Below are 13,344 nucleotides of genomic sequence, written 5' to 3'. Positions count from 1 at the left end.
CCTTCCTTCCTTCATCCCGTCATAATAGAAACTTACTCTTAGTTCCCATCATAGTTGTCATAATAGCGTCCTGCCCTATTGGACTCTGAATTACTTTCCACAATTCATTTTTATAACTGCTAAACTTTAACCAGAAGGTTGGGATAAAAGGCAAGACAGTGCGGCACAATCACAGTTACATTGACAAGGTTCCCACCTGGACGGGGAGGCCATGACCTGCTATGAGGGATGGACGTCCTGCAATGGGGTCTCCCTGCTGATCCTCCTCATCTTGGGAGTGGCTCTCAACGCGGTACCTCTGATTTTCAGCTTAACTGAGGAAGACCGATTTCCCCAAAATCCCGTCTCTTGCTTTGAGTGGTGGTTCCCAGGAATTATAGGAGCAGGTGTGATGGTGAGTGATATTTATTTGACTCGATTTGGAGAAGGGCCTGCCTACTTCACCAAACTCCTGAAGGCTATCTTTCAGCCTTGCAGTTAGTTACGTCTTGGTTTAGGTTACAATTAGGAGCAGGGATAATGTATTAATTTATATTGCTCATCAGTGAAGAGTGGCAAATTAAACTATGTGGTACAGGCTAGGGAGCTTGGGCAAAAAATACTAAATGGGTCAAAGTTGGTTGGGTTATTACTTCTCCCATTTCTTCTCATGTAGCCTGCTCTTCTAAGCTTTATTGTTAGTATTGGGGACCTTCCTGAATTCATTCCCCCGACTCTTCTTTGCTCCACACCAGTCTCTAAGTATTTACAGGGGATGCAATAGGAGTGGGAAGTTGCCCAACAGGAATGAGGAGAAACCTTCCCGCGCTCCATGACTATCCGGGGTGCTGTGAGGCACGAATGTTGCGTGGTCTGTAGCTGAAGGGAGTTTACCTAAGAGGTAGGAACTTGAAATCCTGGGTCTCTGGCCTCAAGGCCTTTTTGACTCAAGCTATTACATAGATCCTAGACCTAGAACATCATTGAGCTTGTTTAATAGTTTGATGATTACTAATCTTGCTGCCTGTATTGAAATCTGCAGCAGAGCAGTGCCATGTGGAAACTGCTGAATGTAACCGATCGTGAATCACCTGAGGCACCTGCAACAGTTAGATTTACAGACCTTCTCCTGGGAATTTTGCAGTAGGCCTCCGCAGGACCCATTATAGAGTGGAATACTCTTTTCAGATCTGGCAGAATATTTCAGCTATGGTTCTGTTTCCAATATATTATCGTGAACGAATCATTTATCCTGTGGTTTTGTTTCCATGTTCGTAAAATAGTGATGTGGATGTTGAAGTTGAAAACTCAGCATCCAGGAGACTTCTTTTTGTCTGTTAATACCACCAGGGGTCTAGTCAGTGCCAGAGAAATGAGTTTGAGTGGGTGTGTGTGTGTGTGACAGCTGCAAAGACCAATATTATCAGTGTTTTAGAGATAAAGAAACATGGAGGCAAATTTTAAAGAAATTCAGGGCCGAGCATGGTGGCTCATGCTTGTAATCCCAGCACTTTGGGAAGCAGAGGTGTGAGGATCACTTGAGCTTAGGAGTTCAAGACCAGACTGGCAAGATAGTGAGACTCTGTCTCTACAAAAAATTAAAAATCAGCCAGGTGTGGTGGTGCATGCCTATAGTCCTAGTTACTCTGGAGGCTGAGACAGGAGGATCACTTGAGCCCAGGAGTTCAAGGTAACAGTGAGCTATGATAGTGCCCACTGCACTCCAGCCAGGCAATAGAACAAGAAAAGAAAAAAGAAACTCAGGATATAATTTTTACTTGAATCACCAATTCTTAATGATGATGAAAGAAAGAAAGAAGGAAAAGAAAGAAAAGAGGAGAAAAAGGAAACTCAGACACAGTTTTTACTTGAATCATGAACTCTTAATGATGATCAGTTGCTGCTACTGGTCTTATCCCAGACTTATACAAAAACCCTGTTAGGCCATTATGTATTAAACTCCAGACAGGACTCCATCCTTTAGCTGGTACACTGGACTTGAGACCACTCTGGCGTAAGAAAGCCATTCTAGGAAGCATCCTCCAAAGGTGATGGCTTCGTTTCCTTTACCATCACAAGCAATGTCTTCACCTGCTTCAGGAAGAAAGAGCTAATTAAAGGAAAATTTGGGGCTGTTTTCCTCAAACTGCCATGAAAGTTCTCTTCCAGGCTAAAAGAGAGAAAACCCGTTGCTCAATAAGGAAGCAACTGTAAATCCTTGCGTCTGTTTTCCGCCCTGTAGACGGCTTCTCTCCTTGAGCAGTGTTAAGTCTCCTTTGCATTCGCTTACGTCAGAAGCACAAGGAGCTGGCTGAGCATAACTTAACGATGGCAATTTCCATGAAGCTCTTAACAGTTCCTGACTTAGGACAATCCACTTAGAATAACTCACGTAGCTTTAGATATAAATTCATTCTGCCCCAAACCCCATGAGAATTAAAAAAATTTTTTTTTTGTACTAGCATTAAAGGAGCCTGCGGTGGTGACGGCACACGCCTGCATCACTTGCATTCTTCATTTTAGGGAGGTGGACGTCTCGGTGGGGGGAGAGAGGAGACAAAGACACAGAGACAGACAAAGGGGCACAAATCTTCCACTTATTGTCCACCTGCAAAGTGCCAACTACCGGGTTCATATATTACAGTCCTATTTCATTTAATCTCTGTAACAACCTGGGCAGATATTATCATTTGTGTTTTACAGACCAACAAACAGAAGGCTAGGAATGTTAACAAGGTCACATAGTGGGCGAGAAACCCAATTCCAGATTTATGACTCCAAAGCTCTGCTTTTCCACCAGTGTTAGTACCACAGTCCTTAACACCTGTCTCGGGCTGCCAGAGGTGGAAGAGGCAATCCATAATTTAATTCATAGTTAAGTGACCAGGAAACTGAATCATACGTAGAAAGGTTATATAAACCTATAATCTGGACTTCCTTGTTCTGCAGCTAAATTTACTTTACCACCCTCAATAAATAATGAAACGTATCAATGCCAGCCTGTCTCTATTACTCAGTGTGACAGAAGATCCTTAAAGCATCAAACAGCCTTTTGAAAAGTCCAATATATACTTTAAAGATAAAGCCTCAAACTCTAGGCTATGCCCACAAGCAAATGGGTGGGTGGCAGGAACACTCAGAATACAAGTGTGTTTTCATGATCCTCAGCTATATAGAGAATGTGGGAGAATATTTTTTCCAAAGGGAATTATGTCCTTTCCAATGTCCATCAAAATACTGACAAGTTCAAAATATTGAACTCTCAATACACTTGCAAATAGAGAAGAAATCACTGCCTGGGATGAGCACTTTAGACATAACTTGAAATCTTTCCAAACTTGCTATAGCATTTCAAATTAGTATTTTTTCAAAAACAATTATTAGCAGGAAGCAGTTAATAATACAAACTATGGAATTCATTATTGATTACTTCATGAAATATATTCATTTTATGGTTTTATGATTTACCCAAAACAGAGGTGAACCTTTTCATCTTTTGAAACCATGACTAAAGGTAAAAATGTTACATACGTAGTTATCTTTAACTTACTATCTGCTAAGTGGAAAAATCAATACAGATTGTTATTTGAGTATTTAAAAAAACCCCACATTTTTCCTTGAAAACTATAAACAGAAAGGCCATTTTATTTTCTATGAAGTTAATTTTAAGCCTCATCTTAACCATGTTAATTCATTGAGCTCACTTATTACATAATAGTAGCACATCAAGGTCAATTACTGACACCTTAATAGAGAACAAATTATTAAAGTTAAACAGATTAGAAGATACTATTCACGAGAAACATTTGCAAAATACAGTTTTTATATTTATGATGAGCTACAGCTTTGTGTGTTATGTTTAAGTACTTAGAGAATTCCCAAATCTTCAAATTTTATCACAGAATTTTTAATCGTCTAAAGCTTTTTTGTAGTTCATTTGTAAAATCTTATAACTTAATCTGAAAACTTTATAAAAGTATGGGTTTCTGTAAATGAAAAATGAACAATACTTCTTTTCCTTATAAAAACAACAGACCAATAAGACTTCTAATTTTACAAAAACTCTTAGGCATTCAACTATGTTTAGGAATTGAAGAGGAAGAGTATTCTCATGATTACTCATTTTGACAGGAAATTATCTGGAAGATTTATAATGCAGTCACATACATTCACACACACACACACACAGTCTCTCTCTTTCACATTTTAGGGTCCATCCCATTAAAGACCCCCTCCAATTTCTAAAGTTTTGAAGGGGCAAAATGGTTGAAACACAGTGAGTTATCAAATTACCCATAATCGACGTAACAAAGATGTGTTAACATACCGTGAAGTCAACTGGGTGGTGATTCATACACTATAAGTTATTGTTACTTTATAAAACCCTTTTGCAAGGGAATCATGAAAGTAAATATTTAGCATCTCTGAAATAAAGTAATCCTCAAGAAAGTTAGCAGAGTTAATTTACACCGATAAGGAAAATGGCATGATTTATCCATTTAAGTCGTAATGTAATGTTGGTCTACTTTCTTTTAAAAGATTCATGAATTTTCTAAAACAGTGGTTGGCAAACTTTTTCTGTAAAGAGATAGATAGTGAATATTTGAGGCTTTGCAAGCCAGCCTCTTCAACAACTATTCAACTCTACTGTTGGTGTGCAAAAAGTAGCCAAAGACAATATTGAAATGAAGGGGCATGGCTGTGTTCCAATAGAACTTTATTTACAGAAAGAGAGGTGGTGGGCCATAGTTTGCCAGTTCTTGTTCTAAATGATTTGTTTTGTAAGCTCAGAAGGCCAGTGTAGCTTACAATAAAAGAGGCTTAGTGCATGAATGCTAATACCTATTTGGGGGCTAAAATTTCTTTTCCCCTTTCTTTTTTAGAGACAGGTTCACACTGCTACCAACCTGGAGCACAGTGGTACCATCATAGCTCACCATTACCTTGAACTCCTAGGGTCAAGTGATCCTCCTGTCTCAGCTTCCCAAGTAGCTAGATCTATAGTCATGCACCACCATGCCTGGCTAATTTTGTAGAGACAGGGTCTTGCTATGTTGCCCAGGTTGGTCTTGAACTCCTAGGCTCAAATGATCCTCCCACCTCGGCACTCCCAAAGTGCTGGGATTACAGGCATGAGCCACCATACCCAGCCTTTCTTTTCTTTCTTCTTCTGGGTTTTCAGTTGTGCCCTGGGGTTGCTGGGCAGCCATATATGTGGCCTCTAAACTATGAGGGTATTGGTGTTCAAGGAAATGTGTAGGCAAAGTTTGACAACAATACAAAGTGACATGGGGGCAGCACCCGATCAGATGGGGTGAAGTTTGTCAGAAAAGCTGCCTCGTAAGAGGTGTAAACCTTAAACCTGTTCTGAAAGAAAAAAGGGAGACGTGGCCATGGAAAAACAGATCAGAGAAGGAGCAGTTGGGAGAACAATGACCTGCGCAAGGGCGGTGGTTGGGGACGAGAATGAACAAACTGTAGGCAGGAATAGGGGAGAATTGTAACAATTGAGCCAGCGTGGAATAGTGGGGAAGAGTCTGGGGTCTGCAGCCCAAATGCTGAGCTTTGAATCACAACTCTCCCACGCTCGCAAGTTACCCAGAATTTCTGTGCCTTGGTTTTCTCACGGGTAAAATGGCGATAATAGTAGCACCTACCTGATAGGATTGTTATGCGGATGGAATAAACTGAAGCATGCACAGCACCTGTAACAGCGCCTGGCACGTGGTTAGAGCTCAGGAAAGTGTTAGAAAACGGGAGCAGAAGGAGAGAGAAAATGACTCGCGGACAGCTGTGCTGAGACGGCAAAAACACTTAGAGCTAAAATTTCTCAAGTAGCAAGAAGTAATTTACATTCCACCCTTCAGTGATACAAAACTCCTTCCAGGAAGAATTTCTAGTCATAGCTGTTGAAACCCAAGGCCTGAGAACGTGGCGTCCTTTCTTACAGCCTTCCTCGGCCATATGCATTTCCCTTAACACAGAACGCAGGCTATACCAGACTGCTGCACAGCAGGGCAAAGGGGGGTCATTGCGTATCACAGACACAGGAGCAAAAAGGGGAATGTGGAACCAAAAGTAATTCTCAAATATAAGGTTGGGGAAGCCAGCGAGATGGCAGGGACCCTGGGAGAAGAGCGACGTGAGGGGGAGGGCGTGGCGATGTTCCCAACCGCTGGGCAAACAAAGCCATCAATTTCTTTCTGGAGGTTTGCCAGACTGATTCAGACAACTTATGGGAAACTGGATAAGTGGCTGTGGGTTGTAGTAATAAAAAAAGAAAAAAAGTGAACTTTGGATGATGCAATCGATTCTTTCAGGAATATTTGTTCCAAAATGATGCGTAAAGAAGTCATCCTAATCTATTTGAAATCCAAGTCTCTCTGCAGATGACTCGAAGTAAACTAGGGATGTAGGTGGAAGACTTTAAAACTGCTATCTTGAATCCCCCCTGCACCCTTTAAGCTTTACGGTTGAAATTGGGATCACAAAGTTCAGAAGACCAAGGATACTGCCAAATTTCCTTTTTGTTCTCTTGAGCCTTGATTTCCCAAAACTGGTAGTAAGTGGAAGGCGGAGATTACTGCTCCTTCGTCTGATAAGAAGTAATAACACTCATCTTTCCTGTTGATGTAATTTCCAGGTCATTCCAGCAACGATAATGTCCTTGGCAGCAAGAAAAAGAGCGTGCTGCAACAACAGTGTCGGGGTGAGTACGGAGCGACTGGCTTGGATGCAGAAGTGCATAGATAGTTATTGACATCTAAGCAAAGCCACCCTGAGTCATCTGCTGAGTCACAGTGGGGCTCCACCGGCAGGCCACCGTCCTAGAAACATGCTATTTCGCATGATTATATGGTAACGAGGGAAAGTGAGAAGGCATTTCTTTTTCCCATAAAAATGAAGCTTTGGAGCTAGCCTTCAGTCCTTCCCCCAATCTTCGGTTCACCAATCTAAAGGTTTTCAAAGACAGGTTTGTTAGTCACATCCAGAGCTGTAATCCATTTCATAGTACTCAAACACTTGTTAGTTTTGTGGTGCGTATAAAACATTTAGGGAAAACATATTCTCTTTTCTCTCATGTATATGAAAGATTGGTCTGCTAGGAATCGAATAATTGCCCTTATCCAGTTAAAGGAGATGCCAGTTATTTTTTTTTTCAAACATTTGATACCTACCTACTATGCATGAAGTTGTAACTAAATTATAAGTAAATTTATATTCATTAACCTAAATGTCACTCTGCTCAGAACACTTTCAAATAAGCTATCTCATTTAATTCTCTCAAAACCCTTAGATGGGAAAGAGTGAGATCTGTGTTTTACTGACCAAGAAACTGATGCTCAGAGAGAGTGAATACTTTGCCAGTGTAGCACAGCAGGCATGTGGATTTCTGACGAGATCGGGCACATTCAGGATGGATTTCTATCCAGGTCCACCAAACTCCAAAATTGACAGTCTTCACACTCTTCATACCATGAACTTTGCTGTTAAGTAACAGCGAGGGCTCTCGTAACTCCTTAAGGAAGGATAGATCCCTAACAAGCGCAGTAAACATGCCTGGCTGAGCTTGAGGTTTTAGAGCAAGGGTTCTCAGACACATGGGAACATTAGAATCATCTGGGGAGATTCAAAAAATACCAGTGCCGGCCGGGCGTGGTGGCTCACGCCTGTAATCCTAGCACTCTGGGAGGCCGAGGCGGGTGGATTGTTTGAGCTCAGGAGTTCGAGACCAGCCTGAGCAAGAGCGAGACCCCGTCTCTACCAAAAATAGAAAGAAATTAATTGGACAGCTAAAATATATATATAGAAAAAATTAGCCGGGCATGGTGGCACATGCCTGTAATCCCAGCTACTCGGGAGGCTGAGGCAGAAGGATTGCTTGAGCCCAGGAGTTTGAGGTTGCTGTGAGCGAGGCTGACGCCACGGCACTCTAGCCAGGGCAACATAGTGAGACTCTGTCTCAAAAAAAAAAAAAAAAAATACCAGTGCCGTGGTGGCCCCCAGAGATTCTGCATCAGTATTTTCCAAAAGCACCCAGGGTGATTCTGATGTGTTTCCAGGTGTCAGGATCACTAGTAAAGAGAATAGATATTTATATCCGTAACAAAATATTTTTTTAAACTTCCTTTTTTTCTGACATTTGATCTATTTATCTAGGATTACAATAATTACTTTAATTATGTCTAGTTTATCTTTGTTCTTGACACATTTTAGGTATTCAATAAATATTACTTTTCCATCTCCTCTCCCTGTCATTTTTCTCTATAAACTGTAATAATTTGGAATTGACTTGTATCTCTTCTATATTGTACTTGCAACATTCTTGAGAGAGAGAGAGACATCCTGAGATATTTCTGAATCCCTTAACTCAAAAATATCAAAACACTTATATAGGTTTTTCCCTCAAATCATATTTAAGAATCTATTTTATTTCCTGCACATATTCTTTCATACTTCTCTTCAGTGATCACTTAAGTGTTCTCTCTCCTTTGAGACACACCAAGGGAGGAATAAGGAAGCCACTTTCGTGCCTGGCTTACCTCACTAGGAGGTTTTGCTCCCCCATATCCGCCTTGAAAATAATCCAAAGTCAGGCTTCAGCAAAATTACAGATTATTACATGCTGGGGAGCTACAGGAGCTCCTGGAATGCCAAGGGGGTACCGCACTGGTCATTTAATCAGAATCGCCCGTTTATATTGATTAAATATCATAAAAAAGTTCTTAGCAGCTTTTCTCACTTGTTGGCAGCCATGTATGTTTAAGTCCTACCTGGCGTCTTCCAGGTCTAGATAAGACTAAGGCATCATAAAAATGACAAAGGCTAAATCTTGGCAGGGAGAGAAAGGGGTCACCAAGGCTTGTTCCCTATTTTAACCGTTCCTGGCTTCTTCCCCTTTTCCAGTTCTTGATTTTGTTCCTGAATGCAAAATGGCTTTGCTGAATCATTTAAATGAATCCCCACTCTACAGGAAATACAGACGCCCAGATCACTTTCTGCAGCCAGACTCCCCTGCAGTGACGAGAAGTCAGAAGTAATAGATGATCAAAAAATAAACACAGTGGCACCTCTTGATGAGTACATTGAAGTAACTTGCATAGGTGACAGTAGTGTGGGAGAACCAGGCCTTGAATTAGACTCCAAATCCATCATTCCGTGCTTCCAGCTGGAAGAAGTGTTAGCGCAGTGATTAAAACATTGGTATCTTAGTACCAGTGTTTCCCAGCTGTGAGTCCTGACGAGTTTGTCAACCTCTAAGAAATGCAGTTTTCTCATTCATAAAATGGAAATGATAATAGTACCTATCTTTTGGAGTTATTGAAAGAATTAAATGAGATAATACATGTGAAGTACAACGTCCCTCAACACAACTATATAGGTAGCCACTTTATTCTGCCTACCCTCTAAACGAAGGTCTGGAGAGCACAACACATACATCCTCTGGGAGCTGCAGTACTATTCTACCAAAGGAAAAGAAGTATCCCCTCACTTCATTTCTACTGATTTTGCAGTAATCACAATCATCATGGACTAACAACGTCCCTGAAGCAACATGAAGAACTTATTTTTGGAAAAACATGAGCATTAACTTTTGAACACAGTGGTTCTGAACCGGAGGTGATTTTGGCCACCCACCCCGACCCCAAGGGGATATTTGGCAATGTCTGGAGACAACATTGTCACCACCGGGCTGGGAGTGGGGGGAGCGGTGCTGTTGGCATCTAGTGGGTAGAGACCAGGGCTGCTGCTGAACGTCCTGCACAGGAACAGGCCCCGGGAGCAGAGAGCAAGATGCCCACACACCAGTAGTGCCGAGGGCGGGGAGTCCCGCGCCAGCTCTGTGCTGTTGACTGGCACGGCAGGTTGCCGGCCACCAGACACTTGGAGCATCAGGGCCAAATTTAGATTAAAGATTTGCGAGCCAAGACACCAGACATCGAAATGTGGGTGGTTAAGATCTAGTCAAGATTCTTTTAAGAAGGAAGTACACAAAATATGGAGGAGAAACTAGATGACATGAACAACGCTCAGGAATATAAAGTCGAGGTTTTTGAGTCAGTGGCAAGCCCAACCACCAAATGGCAGACTTTGCCCTCTGCATTCTTTTATAATTCACACCTAATCAAACTGTGATCTTACGATCTAAGACTATGGGGTGTCTAGAGAATGGCAGCAGTTGATGTAAAAAGACTGCATATGTTGGTGAAGCTTGAAACAGACCCAGAACAGGTAATAACATGTGCAAATGGCCCTATTTTATTTTTTAGATGTTTCTTTCATCGCTCTTCAGTATAATCACAGTCATTGGTGCTGTGTATTGCATTTGGGTGTCTTTCCTGGCTCTCTTAGAAGGTCCTCTTGTGTGTAACTCCCAAGGCAACAGTACTGCCAATTGTCAATTTTCATTCACAAACTTAAGGTAAGTAACCTGATTTTCCTTGTCTTACCATCTCACACAGCGGCAGCTAGTTAGATGAGAATAGCACAGTACTGAAACAATGCCTCTTTTTTCCTTGATGCAACCGCTGGGACAAACAGATTCTTAGGGATTTAGCACATTAATCCCAATTCGCATAATCTCATACAGAAATGGAAGAATCGCTGCATTTAGAATGCTCTGGGTATGGTCTTATCTAAAAGGACTAGTTGATCTCAAATGGCTTATGCCTGTCTTTTGCAAATCTATGGTTACATATGTGTATATATATAAAAAAATCTCTGGAAATATACACCAGAAACTTAACTTTCATCCTTGAAGAATGGTAAAGGGGGATTTCCTGGGGGAGTGAAGGAAACGTTTACTTTCCACACTTCCGAATTAAAGTTGTAAACCATCAGCACATATCACATGTATAATTTTTTAAATTTAATAAAAACACAATAAATAAAATGTAGAGTCTTGCCCGTAGGCCCTAAATGAAATAAAGCAGCTAACAGATTCGTGCAGACCTTACCGTAGGCATGGGAATGGATCAACATTTTAAGTCATGTAATAATAAATAATACTGAAGCATTACATGTAAATGGCTCATTTTCATCTTTTAAGATGGTTCTGCGACTAAATTTAGGCGCAATTTGTAAAAACTGAAAGAAAAACAATCCAATGCATTACCTATCTATATAGCTGCCCAGTTGGTAAATAAGCAGAATTTACTTTTGCCGTTACATAAAAAATTGTTTTCCCCCTTTCCCTTACCTTGCTACATTAAAAAAGTCTCTCAAAATTTGCATAGCACAGTTGTTTTGAATCAAAACCCAAAGAAATTCCCCTTACTAATAGATTTGAAGTAGACCACAGATTTCTACCACAGATGCTATACACATTTGAAAGGCAATAGCCCACAATGTACCAGAGCTCAGAAAATTCCCAGTCTAGCTGGGGAGATGGACTATGCCAGCAAACAGTTCCAACAGTGATCCTATGCTTGCTGCAAACTTCGCAAAGCAGACTCATATTCCATGTACTGAACATACTGTTGTCCTCTCCTATGTTGAACGTCAGCTATTGGTATTCAGAAGTGCAAACTCCCTAAAAACACTTCATCCTTACTCTGTAATAAACTAAAGAAAAATCATCTTGAGATAGATGTGTGAGGACTAAAAGTTTCTCATTTTCCATAGCCCTGTTAGAACAGGCACAAATCACTTCAAGCAGACATATTTAAAATGTCTTTTGTGAGCAAAAAGTGTACATTTGGTTTTAGAGTAGATGCCACACTGCAGTTCTGCACTAGGAACTGAGCTCCTTTAGAGGAGGGGGGATCCTTTCTTTTGTTTCCGTATCTTTAGCAAATAGAAGGGTGCCTGCATAAATAGGCCAAGCCGCACAAAACTATTGATATTCAATCCTTGATGTCATACAGTAACAGCAATTTCATATGGTTCAACCTAAGAGTAGATGTACTATAGAAATGCTTGTTAAATAATGGGATATATAATGAACATAAGTTTTATCACTATGAAGGTTTATAAACACATGCTTAGAAACCCTGTCTTAGCGATAGTTTCTGGGCACAGTATTTCAAAAGTGTGTTCCATCTTACTATACTTGTTCCTTTCTGGGCACAATGCTGCATTCCTTTGGTCAGGGATATACCTGAATATCTTATTTTTATCTTTTCTCCTGTTTTCCAGTGACATTCATCGAGAATCCTTCGAGCTGCAGTGGTTCCTCAATAACTCCTGTGTTATTGAAATTCTTAGCAGTTTCAATAACCCCACCAGCAGTGACATCACGGCCCAACATACAATTATTCACTTCTCAGTATTTTTAGGTCTATTGCTTGTTGGAATCCTTGAAGTCCTGTTTGGGCTCAGTCAGATCATCATTGGTTTCCTTGGCTGTCTGTGTGGAGTCTCTAAGAGAAGTCGAGTTGTGTAGTTTAATGGGAATAAAATGGAAGTACCAGTAGTTTGAATAATTTACGAATTAAATTCGAAATACACTCTTTAAGAAGTTCAGTAATAGAACATTATCTAGAAAGCTATATGAGTTCTTTTAGTCCGAAAAGTTGTTTTCAAAGTCAACAAAGTTGAGGTGATTAAAAAAAAAACCACCACCAGCTTTTCTCAGAGGAAGCATGTTGTAAATGGACAACACTTTCATTCAGAAAGGAAAGATCATCAGTGGTTGACTTTGGGGACAGGTGGAGAGAAGCTTTCGATCAGTTTTGTGTCTTTCCATTCTGTGCTATTTGAATTTTCTACCTCTATATTCTTGTGTGTGTAGAGAGAGGGGAAAAAGGAGATGGGGAGGAGGAGGAAGGCAGGATGAGAAGGAACAGAAGTCATCCTGGAAATACAAGTATGGAGCTTTTTTTTTGTATTTCTTTGTACTTAAAAAGAAGAAATATATAACTTGAATGTAATTAAGTCTTTAGATCTAGTTCCCAGCTTGCAGGAAACACTCAGACAAATCCCAAAGGTGGTACAGTAAACAAAGAATGGCCCTGTTTTCAATCAAAAAAAAAAAAATGTTACTAAAAAAAAAAAAACGGGCCTTTAATCCCAGAACTTTGGGAGGCCAAAGTGGGAGAATTGTTTGAGCCCAGGAGTTCCCTTCTCTACAAAAAATAAGAGAAAAGATTAGCTGGGTGCAGTGGCGCAGGCCTGTAGTCCCAGCTACTCAGGAGGTTGAGACAGGAGGATCACTTGAGCCCAGGAGTTCAAGGCTACAGTGATCTATGATTACACTAATGCACCCCCCAGCCTGGGTGATGGAGGGAAACCCTCATCTCTTAAAAAAAAAAAAAAAAAAAGGTGGGATGGGTTGAGTGAGGGAACCGTTCTAGATTAAGAGAACAAAGACATGCTTCAACTAAAAGCATTATGTGAACTTTATTAGGGATAATTGGGAGAAAT

The 13,344-nt window shown here is 40.7% G+C and overlaps 1 protein-coding gene across 1 annotated transcript; it reads left to right on the top strand.

The window, feature by feature from the left end:
- The first annotated feature begins 211 nt into the window (after positions 1-211).
- On the top strand, positions 212-12,396 carry TM4SF20 (transmembrane 4 L six family member 20). The gene is made up of 4 exons (XM_012642511.1): positions 212-394; positions 6,623-6,688; positions 10,251-10,402; positions 12,118-12,396. Exons 1-4 carry the CDS (start codon positions 212-214, stop codon positions 12,362-12,364), a joined length of 648 nt encoding a protein of 215 aa, XP_012497965.1. The 3' UTR covers positions 12,365-12,396.
- Positions 12,397-13,344: the final 948 nt, after the last annotated feature.

This window comes from Propithecus coquereli, unplaced genomic scaffold (assembly GCF_000956105.1).
Source record: "Propithecus coquereli isolate 6110/MARCELLA unplaced genomic scaffold, Pcoq_1.0 Scaffold18, whole genome shotgun sequence".
Taxonomy (NCBI): domain Eukaryota; kingdom Metazoa; phylum Chordata; class Mammalia; order Primates; family Indriidae; genus Propithecus; species Propithecus coquereli.
This window is presented reverse-complemented; position numbering and strand designations above follow the sequence as displayed.

Coding starts and splice junctions, on each gene's coding strand:
- TM4SF20 (XM_012642511.1), top strand. CDS start 212: ATGACCTGCTATGAGGGATGGACGTCCTGCAATGGGGTCTCCCTGCTG. Junction 395..6,622: donor TTATAGGAGCAGGTGTGATG/GTGAGTGATATT, acceptor TGTAATTTCCAG/GTCATTCCAGCAACGATAAT. Junction 10,403..12,117: donor TTTTCATTCACAAACTTAAG/GTAAGTAACCTG, acceptor CCTGTTTTCCAG/TGACATTCATCGAGAATCCT.